A 14523-nucleotide genomic window follows, 5' to 3' on the forward strand; every position below is an offset into this window, starting at 1 on the left:
ACCATTTATGTAACGCTATTAACGGAGATGCCTGATCCCAATTCCTGACACTCTTACAATTTATCAACTTGCAAGCTGGAAACTAAAATAATTACTGTACAGACTAATAAGATAATTATATAAAATACTTTGAAGCTCTAAGCCACTTTAAATTGAATAATAACCCTCAGCCATTAACTCACGCCCAGGACCGGGTATCTGTGTGTCACTGATAACCATTGTTAGGCTACTGACTGTCTGACTTGCCCACCCGAATTTTGGTGCAGTTTAGAGCTCTGGGCCAGAGGTTGGGTGCCCTCTTAGAGTTTGGGGCAAGACTTTAGGAACAGGGAATGTATGGCCCATGAGGGCAGAGATATGTGTCTTATTCACTATTCCTAACACCTAAACAGTACCTGGTACATAGTGACTATTTGGCAAATATTGGTTGAATAAATGACAATTCACCGCTATGCTTCATAATGTCCCTTTATGCCATATATATATATACATATATACATACATATATATACACACATATATATGTACATATATATACACATATATATATTTTACCTATAAGCCATTTTAAAAACACATGACTAGAACAATACAAAGTGCATCATGATGATAAAGTTTGCTATATTATCAAATAAGCCCATTAAAAAAAAAAGACAAGAACTCAAGTCATGTGTATTTCATCAGTGCTCTGATTCACGGAGACCTGCTAACGTTTAACAGGAAGTAGATACATAAATACATGTTTATTTTGCAGTAAGCAATAAATTATATACCTTGGCTTTGACCTTCTTTCCACATAGCAATTAACTTCTTGAATGTAACAGCTAGAGGTTCAACCAAGCCACCGAAAGGAGGGTCTGTCACCATAATGACTCCTTCACCTTTATCTTCCTGTAGAAATGTTCTACATACTGCAAGGGCAGCCTGAAACAAATATAAATTCATTTCTAAGTTAGGACTAGAGGGAGGCACTGGGTCCCACCTGGGGGAGAACGCATTAGGCTCAGCCTCACCCTTCACACCGAAAATCCCACCCATCCTGCCACCCCAGAGCCCCTCTCTCATTCAGCTGCCGTAAGATTTTATCTTTGGGTTGCTTGATAAGCAGGTCTTTAAAATTGCAAATTCAAATACCGTCACTATCAGAGGATTACACATTTCAAATGGTTAAATTAAAAAAAACTAAATTTAGTAACGTAAAAAAGAGAAACTCATTACCCATGAAGACTATCTAAAACCGCTACATTCAGTTCAACAAACAGAAGCAGGGACTGGAGATACAAAGACGAATAGGACATACTGTTTTTTCCTCTCCAGTTTGTCTGTTGCCATGAGCTCAGTTTAATGAGTTACAAATGACCAGTTAAACATGCACGTGTCTTTGAGTACCAGGTAAATGAGAGACATATTTGAACATGTAGGTCAGTAAATAAATGAAAGCTCACAAATAACAAAGCTTATCCAGGCCATGAAACCACGCTATTAACGTGTTTTCCCAACAACCTGGATGGAGTGTTTTTAGTAATTACAAAGTTAACATTATCCACTATCTAGGATATTTCCCATTTTTTCGCTTTGGGAGAAGTTAATAAGAGATACAGCTATTAATACTAATTCCAGTCAACTGACTTTGTAGTAGTTTTCAAGTATGTACTTACCTAGAAAAGCAAGTCAACGCTTATATGAAATGGCATAAGATTTTAAAGTTTAATGGTATTTTAAACTTACATGTACTTTATAATAAAATATATATTGTTCTACGACTAAGTCAATGTAGAAGACCCGACTGATGAGAGGAAAAAGCACAACATCTAATCCCCGTTTCCTAGGAGAGTCTGTATTAACTTCCTACTGGAAGTCCTGTAACAAAGGATAATGTGTGAAGAAGGTCCCTCATTTTTCAAGTGCTGCCTGGTCCTTTCTTAACCTGCCTGCACAAACAGGACCCAAAGCACAGATGTTATTGCAAAACCTTCAAATTCCTTAGAGTGAGAAGCAGAAGAAAAGAAAAGAAACAAGTAAACGATGCCTAAACTCTTAACCAAATTTAGAAAACATTAAAGAATATCTTTCCAGTTAAGAATCAATGGCGTCATGTCCCGTCATGAGGTACCGAGGGGCCTAAAGCTGACCACCTATGGGAAACAAATGCTTGCTTAATGCCACCAGTGTTGACAGTAACTTACCTCTTTTCTGCATGTCAGTTATCACTAAAAAACTGCTTGACATTTTAAATGGCCACCCTCTATACATACTTCAACCCCCTTTACCATTAAGGCCTATGACATTTTTGTTATCCGAACAACTATTATTTGCTTATGAAAAAACCCTGGCGGGAAACTCCTGCTTTTTAATCCAGACTGTAAAGCAGTTATGTGCAGTGACAGAGGCTTATAACCTCAAAGCACCCTGTAAACCTGCATAGGCGCCTAGGGGACACTGAAATACTTAGTGATTAAGTAGATGGTCATCTCTACTGAAAACCTTGACTGGGGATGTACGTAGAAAAAGGACAGAGAGTAAAACCATTAAAAGAATACTTTCCTATAGTTCAGTCTGGACAGTTGCAGTGCTGTTTAGAGGCTGTTTCTAAAACATAGAGAGGAAAGCCTGAGCTGGACGACTGTTTTCTGCTGGGAAAGATAAAGTGGAGCTCAGTCTTGGCAGCTTATTCTAACCGTTAGTCTAGAAACTCCGAAGGTAATTCTGTAAACTTTCAATAAAAGTTAAACAGAATTTCCTAGAGAAAGGCTAATTGCATGTTACTTTCTTAAAATATATGAAATTGCTAGCCAACTGTTAGGTATTTAAATTTTACACTTATTCAAAATAAAAAGCAAAATCATGGCATGATATTAAAAACAAACAACTAACCCAGGACCCTCTACTGCAGCGTCAAGCAGTAACATAAACTCGGTTACTTTGTCATCTGTAACCAGCTCTGACCACAACCCCTGAGCTCAAGGCCCCACAGTTTCAAGAGGCCATACTGGACACTTCTACGTCAATGTTCTACCAGCTCCACAAACTCGACATTTCCAAGCCTCACTTCCGAACTTCCCTACCCTCTGTTTTGAAGAAGGAAATACAGATCCGGGTCACATCACCAAGTCATTTTGACTTATCCCCCAGTACATTTATGACCAAGTCTTTTTGTTTCAGGTGTACAATTTTGTAAAATTCAGGTGTACAACACAATGATTACACCAAGTCTTCTTGTTTCATCTGCAAAATGCCCACAGAATCCACTCCTTTCCTCTTTTTCCCACGGCTACTGTCCTAGTTGTGAAGTCCCTCATCAATTGTCAAGTGAGTTTTCAATCCCTCTCTCTCCTTCACACTAATCTAATCAGTTCTCAAATCCTAGTGATTATCAACCACTAAGCCCTTTGGGAAACGGTGAAACACATCTAATTCTAACTGTTATTTATTTCATACCTGCTTTTCATGGCCGTCACAGCTGAAAAATATATATCCCAACGCTAAATTGATTCTGATGGAAGGAATACATCACTGGCTGTACTTACTAAATCAGGAGACTTATTTTTCAATCCCAACCAACAACTGAGAATTTGTTTTCATTTCCTAAGTGCTTAGAGTTTTAGTCTTGCTTGGTTTTCATTCTATCATTAGCTAGTATTTTAAAGTACACTATATAATTAAGCATGGTTCACAATTTTTAAAAAAAATATATAGAAACATGTATGTACAGATATGCTTCAAATAGCCTTGATAATTTCAAAACCCTTTCAAATTCACAATCTGCTATCAGGTGTGATTGGTTGGTTACAGTTTTTATTCTGTAATAGGACTGACAAAGACCTCAAAGTTGTAGAAGTATCAGCTCTGCTCTGTTGTTTATTCACAGTGACACTATTAACATCATATTGAAAGAAGGTTTTGATTTTTTTAAGCCACTATCCTTTTTTTTAAGACTATTCTTTTAGAGTAGGTTTGGGTTCACAGCAAAATTAAGGAGGAGGTACAGAGTTATTCCACATACCCCCTGCCCCCACACATGCATAGTGCCCCCTCTTGCCCCCCCTTATCAACATTCCCGGCCAGAGGGGTACCTTTGTTACAGTTGATGAACCTACATTGACACATCATTATCACCCAGATTTCACAGTTTACATTAGGATTTACTCTTGACACTATTTTTTAAGGATTAGTTTAATAAAACCATAAATCCCCTTAATTGGGACATGAAATTTATCAGGGAGGCAGACACCAAACAACTGACCACAGAGTTATTTAATTACAGTATCGTAAATCTACAGAAAAGAACCTGACCTTGTCTGAGGCTCAGGGGAGACGGGAGGAAGTGACTTGGAACAGAACTCTCTCTGAAGGATGAGGTAAACTTAACAAGGCAGAGAGCGAGCAGAAGGCAGAGGGGAGAGAATGGGTAAAAGCCCCTGTTGTGGAAAGGCCAGTTCGAGGTGCAAGTCATGTGCCCTGTTCCCGAACACAAACAGCAAAGCAGGAACAGGGAGAGGAGAGGCTGGAGTGGCAGGGGTCAGATCCCACAGAGCCACACGGGGCTTGGTAAGAAAGTAGGTCTTTATCCAAAAGCAGTGACAAGTCATGAAAGAGGAATAACTTGATCGCTTCTAGATGCTCAATATACTCTCAGTGAATGAACAAAAATAAATATCAATAAACGGGGAAACAGCCACAATTTGATCTTGAGGGACTTTAGAAAAATAACAAAGAAGGTACTCTTGAATTTGTTCTTCCACAATAAGAAGAGATAATGGTCATAATTCTTACCTGTCCATCAAAGAAGTGATGATTAAACATGTTATAATGGCAAAAGCTATCTTCCATATAAAACTGTGAATACCTGTAAAATAATTTATTAACTGAAGTTACTTGTCCAATCAGAGATGTACAGTACATAAAGAGAAACTAAAATTTAAAACTATGAAATCGTATCTTTAATAAAATAAACTTCATCATTCTTTAAGTTTTCTGAAATAAAGAATATTTTCCCCAAATCTCAGAGTCAGTAACAGTGGATGATGAATAATGAACTTAAATTATGTTCCCAAGTTTAATAAATCAGTGGCAAAATTACATACGTAAAATACACACATTCTTATGGACTAGGAGGGTATATATAAACAAACAATCAGGTTACTGATACATTACTATGCAGAGTAAGGTTGAGATGGGTGGGCAATTAAAATACATCTCTCATAGTTAATAATTTTAAGCAAAATACTGAATGAACATTTCTGCTCAATAACTGTTAAGTACTATATTTTCTTCTGTGGTTAACCAAAAAAATTATTTGATACAAAGTTTTTCTTGTCTATGTCAGATTAGCTTTATAAAATATGCTTCTCGATACATTAAAAAGAGAAGTATGTGCATTTCACATTTACTGAATTAGTGCCAGAAAAGAAGGGATATTTATTTACTGATTGAATCATTTTATTCTTCTAACATACTACTCTTTTTAAAACACTTTTTAAAATTTATTTTTATTAAAAACAAACTTTTTTACATTTATTTTTCAATTACAGTTGACATACAATATTATATTAGTTTCAGGGATAGTAAGATACTACTTTAAAATGCCATCAGTAATGAATGACAGTAAAAGCTTTGGGTATTAATGTTTTATAAATTTTTGCTAATTTACTAGGTAAAATTCATACTACGAGTATGTTATGGTTCCAATTTGCATTTATTTGATTTCTTACGAGACTGAGAGTTCTTTATTCCTCAAATGTATTTGTACTGTCCGTCTCTATGCATTCTCTATTTATGTATATGGGTCTTAATGCTTTTCTTGCTGATTTTTGAGTTTTTCATATATTACAGAAACCTCTTTTTTATCTCAAGAGGATTTTGAACTTTGACAATTTTGTTATATAAACAATTCACATATGAATCACATCATCCTTCTATGGCATTCATACCCTTGTGGAAAGACTGAAAAAAATCAAGGACACATCCTTACTTCTACGACTTCCTTAAGCAGATCATGATGGCAGCACTTCTTTGTGTCTGCCTCTCAGTTATCCATTACTGTCTATGTAACTGATTCACCATCCATGGTGGGTACTATAACGGACGACCGTGGTTTATTCTCTTCCTATTACACTGTGGTTAAAAATGCAGGCTCTATAGTCAAATGGTCTGGTTTCCAACCCTGAGTCTTTCAGTTATTGGCTGTGAAACCTTACTGAGTTATTTAACCTACCTGAGTCCCAGTTTCTTCATCTACAAAATGAGAAACATAGTAGTTTCTACATCATAGGACTTAGTAAGAATAAATAGATAACGAATGTAAAGTGCTTAATGCGATACCAGCTACACAGCATATACTGAAATGTTTCGTATCATTATTTTAATAAATACCAGCTACCAAGATTTATGTCTTAATGTCCCTAATATTAGGGAATTATGTTTATGTCCAACCAAAATTTCCCCTCCTGTAATCTAAACCTATTTCTTCTTGTTCTGTAGAGACAGAGGATAGCTATTCACCATTCTCACTATAATACCCCTTAATATTATTTAAGACACTGTTAGTACATCTGCTGATTTCATAAAACATAAATTTGCACTGAGGAAAAAAAAAGGTTCGGATAACTGAAAAATATTTAAACAATATACTGTAACTTAATGAACATTCCAAAAACTGTATGATAATGAACATTCCAAAAACTGTGGGACAATGTCAATTGCCATTAATAAATGAATGTTTTCCTATTTAACTAAATTCCAAATAGCTGATTACATATCTATATCTATATCTATATCTATCTATCTATCTCTACCTAGATACATATCTAGGTATATGTGTGTGTGTGTGTATATATATATATATATAATATATATATATGTTATTTAATTTACATATACCTATATCAATACTAGTATAGCTGTGAGTCAGCTATCATTTAAGGTTTTCTTCTCTCTTGCATTGCTTTGTGTAAGCAAAAAAAAAAAACAAAAAAAAAAACACATTCCCTTTTTAAATCTATTTCTACCGTCTCTCCACTTTTCTTTTTTGCTTCACAATGACAAGTCATTTTTAAATATTAAAAAAGAAAATTTTATTTACATAACATTCAACACAGCACAGTTGTCCAAAACTTTCTGAGCAGTAGTGGGCAGAGCCGGGGAGAGAAAAAAGCCTAGATTTCAGCTCTAGGTTTCCATGAAATACAAGGGCGCATAATTATTCATATTTTAAATTATGAAAAATCACTCAACATTACCCTTAAAATGAAACTAGCCACAAAGAATTATTCTCTCCATTGAATAAGGCAAACAAAACCAATCAGAAATGCATGCACTTGAAAACTGCTCAAAAGGACATTCATTTAATTTGGCCATTCATTCTCTTTAAATGAGTCAGTTACCAACTGTGAAACATGCTCTACACACAGGAAATGTAGTCAAGAGCTGAATAAAATCAGTTCCTGAAGTGAACCCAAGAAATTCATTTTTTTGATATAACTTTATTTGGATGAAGTTTGCCTTCACATCTTTCATGCTAAAATTAGAGCATATATAAATCCATCTTAGCAAATGTTAACTTCCTATCTTAGACCACCCAAAAAAGAATTAATTACTTATAGCACATATACATAGAACACTGGAGTTGAGGCAGTTCTCTCTCTGCAGCTTTGGACAGGACTTTTGCAGAGCAACAACGAACCAAAGTCAAAGTGCCAGAAGTAACCACACAGGAATTTTTTCCTGATTTCATTGTGGTCCTTGTGAGAAATGTGAACCAACTACACTCCATCATACGCTAAATACAGGCAACAAACTGAGTTCATTCTGGCTACTCATATGTTTCAATAAACCAGCTCTCTCTTAACACCCAGTGTTGACCTTTTGTAGAACTGACTCAGTAACAGGGTAAGATACCAAAGAAACTAAGTAAGCTAGGATATCTTTAGTCCCACACCTTCGGCAACACACACACACACACAGGTTCATAGACGTGAAAAGAAAAAAGGATCAGCGTATTCCATTAGCTATAAAATAACTATATCTACATCTCCTACTCCCTACTCTGACCAAGAGGTTTCAACTACAGGCTCAAGAAAGGTAAAAACTACAAGGTACGGCATTTAAGGCGAAAGAGTTAAGGGTTCATTTAAATCTTTCAAATTACATCAGGTAAGATGAAAAAGAGTTCTGGAGAATGGTTGCACAATGATGTGAATGAACTTAACACTACTGAACTGTACACTTAAAATGGTTAACATGGTAAATTTTATGCTATGTGCATTTTATCACAACTTTTAAAAAAGTAAATCGGGGCAATGAATAGTACAAAATGAAATTAAGAAAACAATGTAATTTACAATGGCAACAAAAAGGATAAAATATTTAGGAATAAATTTAACAAATGAAGTACAAGTCTTGTACACTGAAAACTACAAAATATCATTTAAAGAAATTGATCTACAAATTTAATGCAATCTCTGTGTAAAATTTCCAGCTGGCTTTCTTGTAGAAATTGACAAGTTGATCCTAAAATTCATATGAAAATGAATGGAACCCACAATAGCCAAAACAATCTTTAAAAAGAATAAAGTTAGAAGACTCACACTTTCCAATTTCAAAACATACTACAAAGAAACAATAATCAACATTGTATGGAACATAAGGATAGACATAGATCAATGTAATAGAATTTAGCGCACAAAAATAAACTCGTGCATTTTTGGTCATTTGGTTTTCAGTAAGGTCTCAAGACAATTCAATGGTAAAAGAATAATCATTTCAACAAATGGTACCAAGGCAACTGGATATCAACATGCAAAAGAATGAAGCTGGAATCCTACCTCACGCCATATATAAAAAGTTGACTCAAAATAAGTAATCTAAATATAAGACCTAAAATTAAAAATTCTTAGAAGAAAACAGGTGTAAATATTCCTTACCTTGGATAAGACAATAGTTTCTTAGATATGATATCTTAAACACAAGCACCCAAATTAAAAAGAATAATTTGGACTCCATCAAAAGTAAAAAGACAACCCACAGAATGGGAGAAAGAATTTGCAAATCATGTATCTGATAAGAGCCTAGTATATAGAATATATTAAGTACTCTTTAAACTCAACAATAAAAAGACAAATAACTAATTAAAAAACGGACAAAGGACTGAATAAACATGTCTTTAAGAAGATAAACAAATAGCCCATAAGCGCACGAAAAGATGCTCAACATCATTAGCTACCAATGAAATGCAGTCACCTTGGAAAACAGTTTGGCAATTCCTCAAGAAGTTAAATACCGAGTTATCATATGACCAAAAAATTCGACTCCTAGGTAGATTCGACTCAGTTATGGCCTCAATTGTGTCTCCCAAAATCCATATGTTGAAGCCCTAATCCCCAGTACCTCAAAATGTAATGGTATTTGGAGACAGGGTCTTTAAAGAAGTGATTAAGTTAAAATGAGGTCATTAGCGTGGGCCCTAATGAATGTGACTAGGGTCCTTATAAGAACAAGAAATTTACACACACAAAGAGATACCAGGATAGGCACACACCGAGGAAATACCATATGTGGACACAGTGAGAAGGCAGATACCTGCAAGCTAAGTAAAGAAGCCTCAGAAACCACACCTACTGCCCCTTGATCTTGGACTTCTAGCCTCCAAAACTAAGAAAATAACTTTCTGCTGTTTCAGCTACCCAGTCGACAGTGTTTTGTTATGGCAGCCCAGCGATCTAATGCAATACCCAAGAGATATGAAAACATGTTCACACAAAAACCTGGACATGAATGTTCATAGCAGCATTATTCATAATAGCCAAAAAATGGAAGCAACCCAAATATCCATCAACTGTACATCCATGTAATAGAATATTTGGTATATCCACATAATAGAATATTATTCAGCCATAAAGAGGAATGAAGTACGGATGAAGCCAGACACTAAAGGCTACATATTATATGATTCCACTTATGTGAAATATCCAGAGTAGGCAGATCCATAGAGACAGAAAGTAGATTAGTGGTGGCGAAGGGTTAGGGGAGGCGGAAATGAAGAGAGACTCTTCTTGGGGGAGTGTTTCTTTCAATGGTGATGGAAATGTTCTGGAATTAGATAGTGGAGATGGTTGTACAACCTTATGAGTAATACTAAAAACCACTATTTTATGTATGTGAAATGTATCTCAATTAAAAAAAAGAAATATTCCTGAAATACTGCAAGTGGAAAAAAAAGACTATATGTTATGATTCTACTTTTTAAAATTTGTATATGCATAAAAAAGTTCTAAAAAGCCAAAGTCCAAAATGTTCTGGGTAATAGAATTAAAGATCATGTTTCCTTAAAAAGGAAAAAAGGTAAACCAGGGATCCTTGGAATTTGAACAAGTTCTTTGAGATGAAACACTATGATTTTTTCCTTTGTGTAAACTAGTCTACCACAGTTAGGTTGGGAGAAGCTTGTCTTTAATGAAATCACAGTCATTATATAATTTACAATGTAACTTCAAAGAACTAGGTTATCGGAAAGACAGCACGGTACCATTTTCACTCAAGTAAAGTGCCAACGGTAGGAATTTTAGTGCCTCTGATCACTGATATACTATATTTGCTTAAATAATTCGGTTGTGGACACATGATTTGTTTGTTTTTCCAGCACCCATATTTCCCCTCCTTCAGTTAAATACCTATTTCCAATGAAGAACCCACTTCTGCAGTTGGCCAGGGGCTGGCCAGAACACTCTGTCTGCCAGACCACAGTGATGGTTCTGGAATGGCCACTTGATTTCAGACAAGCAAAGTGGAGTGCTTCCTGGAGCTCTGCTGCTGGAGCTCTCAGGAAAGACTGCCTCTTTCTACTGGGCAGTGAAGCTGAGGCTTTGTGAGCTAAAGGTGCTGCCCGCCAAAGTCCCTGGCAGTGTGAAAGAAGCTGTGTGTGAATAAAGCCAATACACACAGGAAGACAGATGAGAGGCAGAGAGAGAAGACGGAGCCCTCACCGCACTGTGTGAGGCCCAGGATGTTGACCAGACTAAAGCGTGCTGTGTCCTGCACTCCAGTCATGTGAACCAACACATGTTCTGTGACATAAACAAATTTTCAAGACCCTAACAAAAGAAACATTCCTGACTAATATGAACGCCTTATTCTAATTACTATATGAATAACATGAAAACCAGTTATTAACTCATTTGAAATCCACTGTCGAACAAGGCAGGGGACAGACGCAGAAAGGGAAAGACAGGAGGGTGATGAGGGAAACGGGCTATATAAGAAAGGCTCATATACACTTTCAAAAGCAGTTACTTCCAGAGGATAACTTAATTTTTGGAGACAGCTTGACTGGGTTTGAATCCTGACTTGGCCACTTGTAAACTGTGACTTTGGTCAAGTTATTTAACCTCTTGTAACTCAGTTTTTCCATCCGGCCAATGAGAATGATAATAGCATGTATCTTCATAGGGCTATTGTCAGGGCTTAACATATGAAAAGTACTCAATAAATAGCAGTTGTTATTAATGTTGTTATAGTAAGAACCCAAAAGTTAAACTTCTACCTTTAAAATAATAAATGTATAATAATTTAACAATAATAATTTAGGGGGAAAAGTGGTAGTTAACAAAAGAAATTAATATACCTATACAGTGGACTATTATAACAGCCATGAAAGGAATGAAATACTGTTACATGGAGGAATCCTGGAAACCTTATGCTAAGTGACGAAGTCAGACACAAAGGTCACATTGTATGCTCCTGTTTATGTACAACAACTAGAACAATCAAATCCATAAAGACAGAAAAGAGATCAGTGGTTGTCAGGGGAAGTAACGAAGGAGCTGCTTTTCAGTGTTCTGGAATTAAACAGTGGTGACGGTTACAAAACATAGTGACTACACCAAAAACTGCTGAAATATACACTTAAAGTGGTAAATTTTAAGTGCATATCTCAATTTAGAAAAAGGAACTGCGTTGATTTTTAAGAAGAACTCTGTACTGTCCTTATGGAATTCCCTTCTGCTGAGGGTCCCTCACCAAGCAGGTAATGTTAACAAATTGTGCTAGTCCCATCGCCAAGGGCTGAGTGCTTCAGACAGCGGGGCGTATTTCTGAGGAATGTAGCTGCTTATTTTAGACAACCTAAAGATGACTTGGAAATCTAAAGAAAAATGAATTATTTTCATAGCTACACATTTTATTGTGACTTTTTACACTTAAAAAATCTGCCTGCCTTGTTTTTAGTGAGAAAAAGCATATGCAGTTTCATAGATTGTCTCCAACAAATATTGGAATATTGGCGCAATAGACTCTAGCAGATTAAAGAAAAAGAACCACAAAGCCTGATTCCTTCAATGCATAGAACAAGTAAACGATGCTAAGAACACAGTGTCTTATAGACTCACCGTGAACTCCTGGGATTCAAGTAACTACAGAAACTAGGAAAAGTACTTCAAATTTACAGAACCACAGAGACTGTGGATGAACGTATTTACCATCTAGGGTTATAATAAAAAGTCTGTATCTTCTAAATTACCACCAGGGGAGAGATTCAAGGTATGGTCCTCTTTCTGTCTTATCTCCCTTTGTCCGAACATATCAAATGCCATCTAATTTTGAAGCTCTCCCACAAAGCTTATCTGTTTGCTAATCCTCTGCCTTGGGACCTGTCTATTTCCCTAGTTAGCACTCCCTTCACTCCAGGCTTTGTCCAGTGAAAGACAATATACACATCATCTGGTAAAAATATGAAAATAATATCACACTTAAAACATCTTGATGCAAGTTCAGAATTCTCTTTGAAAACAAGTATATGAGAAAAAATTTCATTCAATAGGAATTTATCTCTAAATTACAAACTAAAGACAACTAGACACATTCATAGGGAAAATTTAGGAAGCACACTAGTAAAAAAGAGAAATCTGCTGCCTCTGTTTGAAATATGGAAGATTACATGTGGAGTTTCTATGACTAAAAATATGCCTTGTAACAAATTACTACTTCTAAATGATAATTACGATTATAACAGAAAATAAAAAATTAAAAAGAGGAAAACATCAAAAAGAAACAGGAGACAATGAAGGAGAATAAATACACTTTGTAAACCTACCGAAAATCAATATCCAATAAAAGGCTTTTCATGTTAGACTTCTTGTCACCTGATGCTTTCAACCTGATCAGCTCATGTAACCTAAAGTAATTAGTGAAAGCAAATTTCATAAGAAATTACAAATGCCATAGATAATAAGCAAATAAACAAAAAACTCCCATCAATGTTCTCCTGATATTTCTAATATTTCAATGCAACAGTGAAGAGAATTTGGCAGATATAACCAGTTCCAGTTTTGCAAACATTTTTTGAAAGGCAGAACTTAACTGAAACAGAGACATATAAAATAATAAATAATTTAAGAATCAAATCAGAATGAATCCCTATCATATATCTGAAATCCATAAAGATTTCTCTCAACTGGCATACATAGCGGGTACCAAAAATATGTATACACATTTTAAGAAAGGAAAACACTGTATTATTGTAATACTCAATATATACCAATAACAAAAGATGAATACAAGTTATGTGTATCCATTTTTTTGGCATCTCCAGTAGATTGCAAACTCCTTCAGAGGGACCATGCTTTATCTTTTCTTGTATACACAAAGCTTAATGCTATATCCTGGAACTTGATAATCTTTTCTTACAGTTTACATAGTGATGCGAGGAGACGTTCTGAAAAAAAATCACATAACATACCTTGGTGTTCCAACACACAGTACTCTTCTGAACCCAAGGGTAGAAAGTAGGTCTACCAAGAACTGACAGCTCCTATCAGCAAACAAATACTGGGCATGTGTCTTCTTGTTTTCCAACGGATAAAGGAGCTGACTGGGCCTTTTTAACTGGGCGATAGAAATATCACCCAGTGCCTGGTGCTCACAATGCTTCTCCCAGTCATCTGGCAACAGCAACTGCTGACATGTTTGACAAAACTTCCTCTGAGACAACGGCAGCTCAATGAACTTCACATACCTTCAAGATACAACAAAAAACAAAAAAAAAGATATTTTAAGTTTGTTGTCTTAAAGGATAATTTATTTTTGCAATTTTTAGTATGCAAAAAGTATTACTGTTTCCCAAAGAGAACCGCATAAAGAAGCAAAGGTAAGAAAAATCTGCGCAGTGTTGCCTAGAATTTATGTCTGGCTGCATGTCTACAAAGTGGAAGAGAATCAGCAATTTCATAAGAATTGAGATGCTCCAATTCAGTCACCGAATGAAGATCAATATCCATTTAAAATGTGAATATAATATATTACTCAAACAACTTAGTAGTAATGGAGACTACTATCACGTTTAAATTTATTGACAAATCCATGCGCTCTAACTTTCAAGTGTTAAACAGTCTGGCTCAGTATGACAGTCATTTTAAAATGAGAATTTAAGATCATTCTTCAAGTTCTACGGCATACTTAGCAAGAAAAATTACCTCCTAAAAGAAAAAACATTCCTACAGAGTTCCTCTATTCTTAGCAGTACTGACAAAGACA

The 14523-nt window shown here is 35.6% G+C and overlaps 1 protein-coding gene across 1 annotated transcript in view; it reads right to left on the reverse strand.

Annotated features, from left to right (window-relative positions):
• The window catches only part of ZCCHC4 (zinc finger CCHC-type containing 4), a 40831-nt gene that overhangs the window by 16200 nt on the left and 10108 nt on the right, over positions 1 to 14523 (reverse strand). Inside the window, exons 4-7 of the mRNA XM_019743913.3 lie at positions 13730 to 14005; positions 13085 to 13165; positions 4774 to 4846; positions 774 to 924 (exon numbers count right to left, since the gene is read on the reverse strand). Coding sequence (XP_019599472.2) covers positions 774 to 924; positions 4774 to 4846; positions 13085 to 13165; positions 13730 to 14005 — 581 coding nt within the window. The remainder of the gene's footprint in view (positions 1 to 773; positions 925 to 4773; positions 4847 to 13084; positions 13166 to 13729; positions 14006 to 14523) is intronic.

This window comes from Rhinolophus sinicus, chromosome 1 (assembly GCF_057876585.1).
Source record: "Rhinolophus sinicus isolate RSI-liver-muscle chromosome 1, RSI-T2T, whole genome shotgun sequence".
NCBI lineage: Eukaryota > Metazoa > Chordata > Mammalia > Chiroptera > Rhinolophidae > Rhinolophus > Rhinolophus sinicus.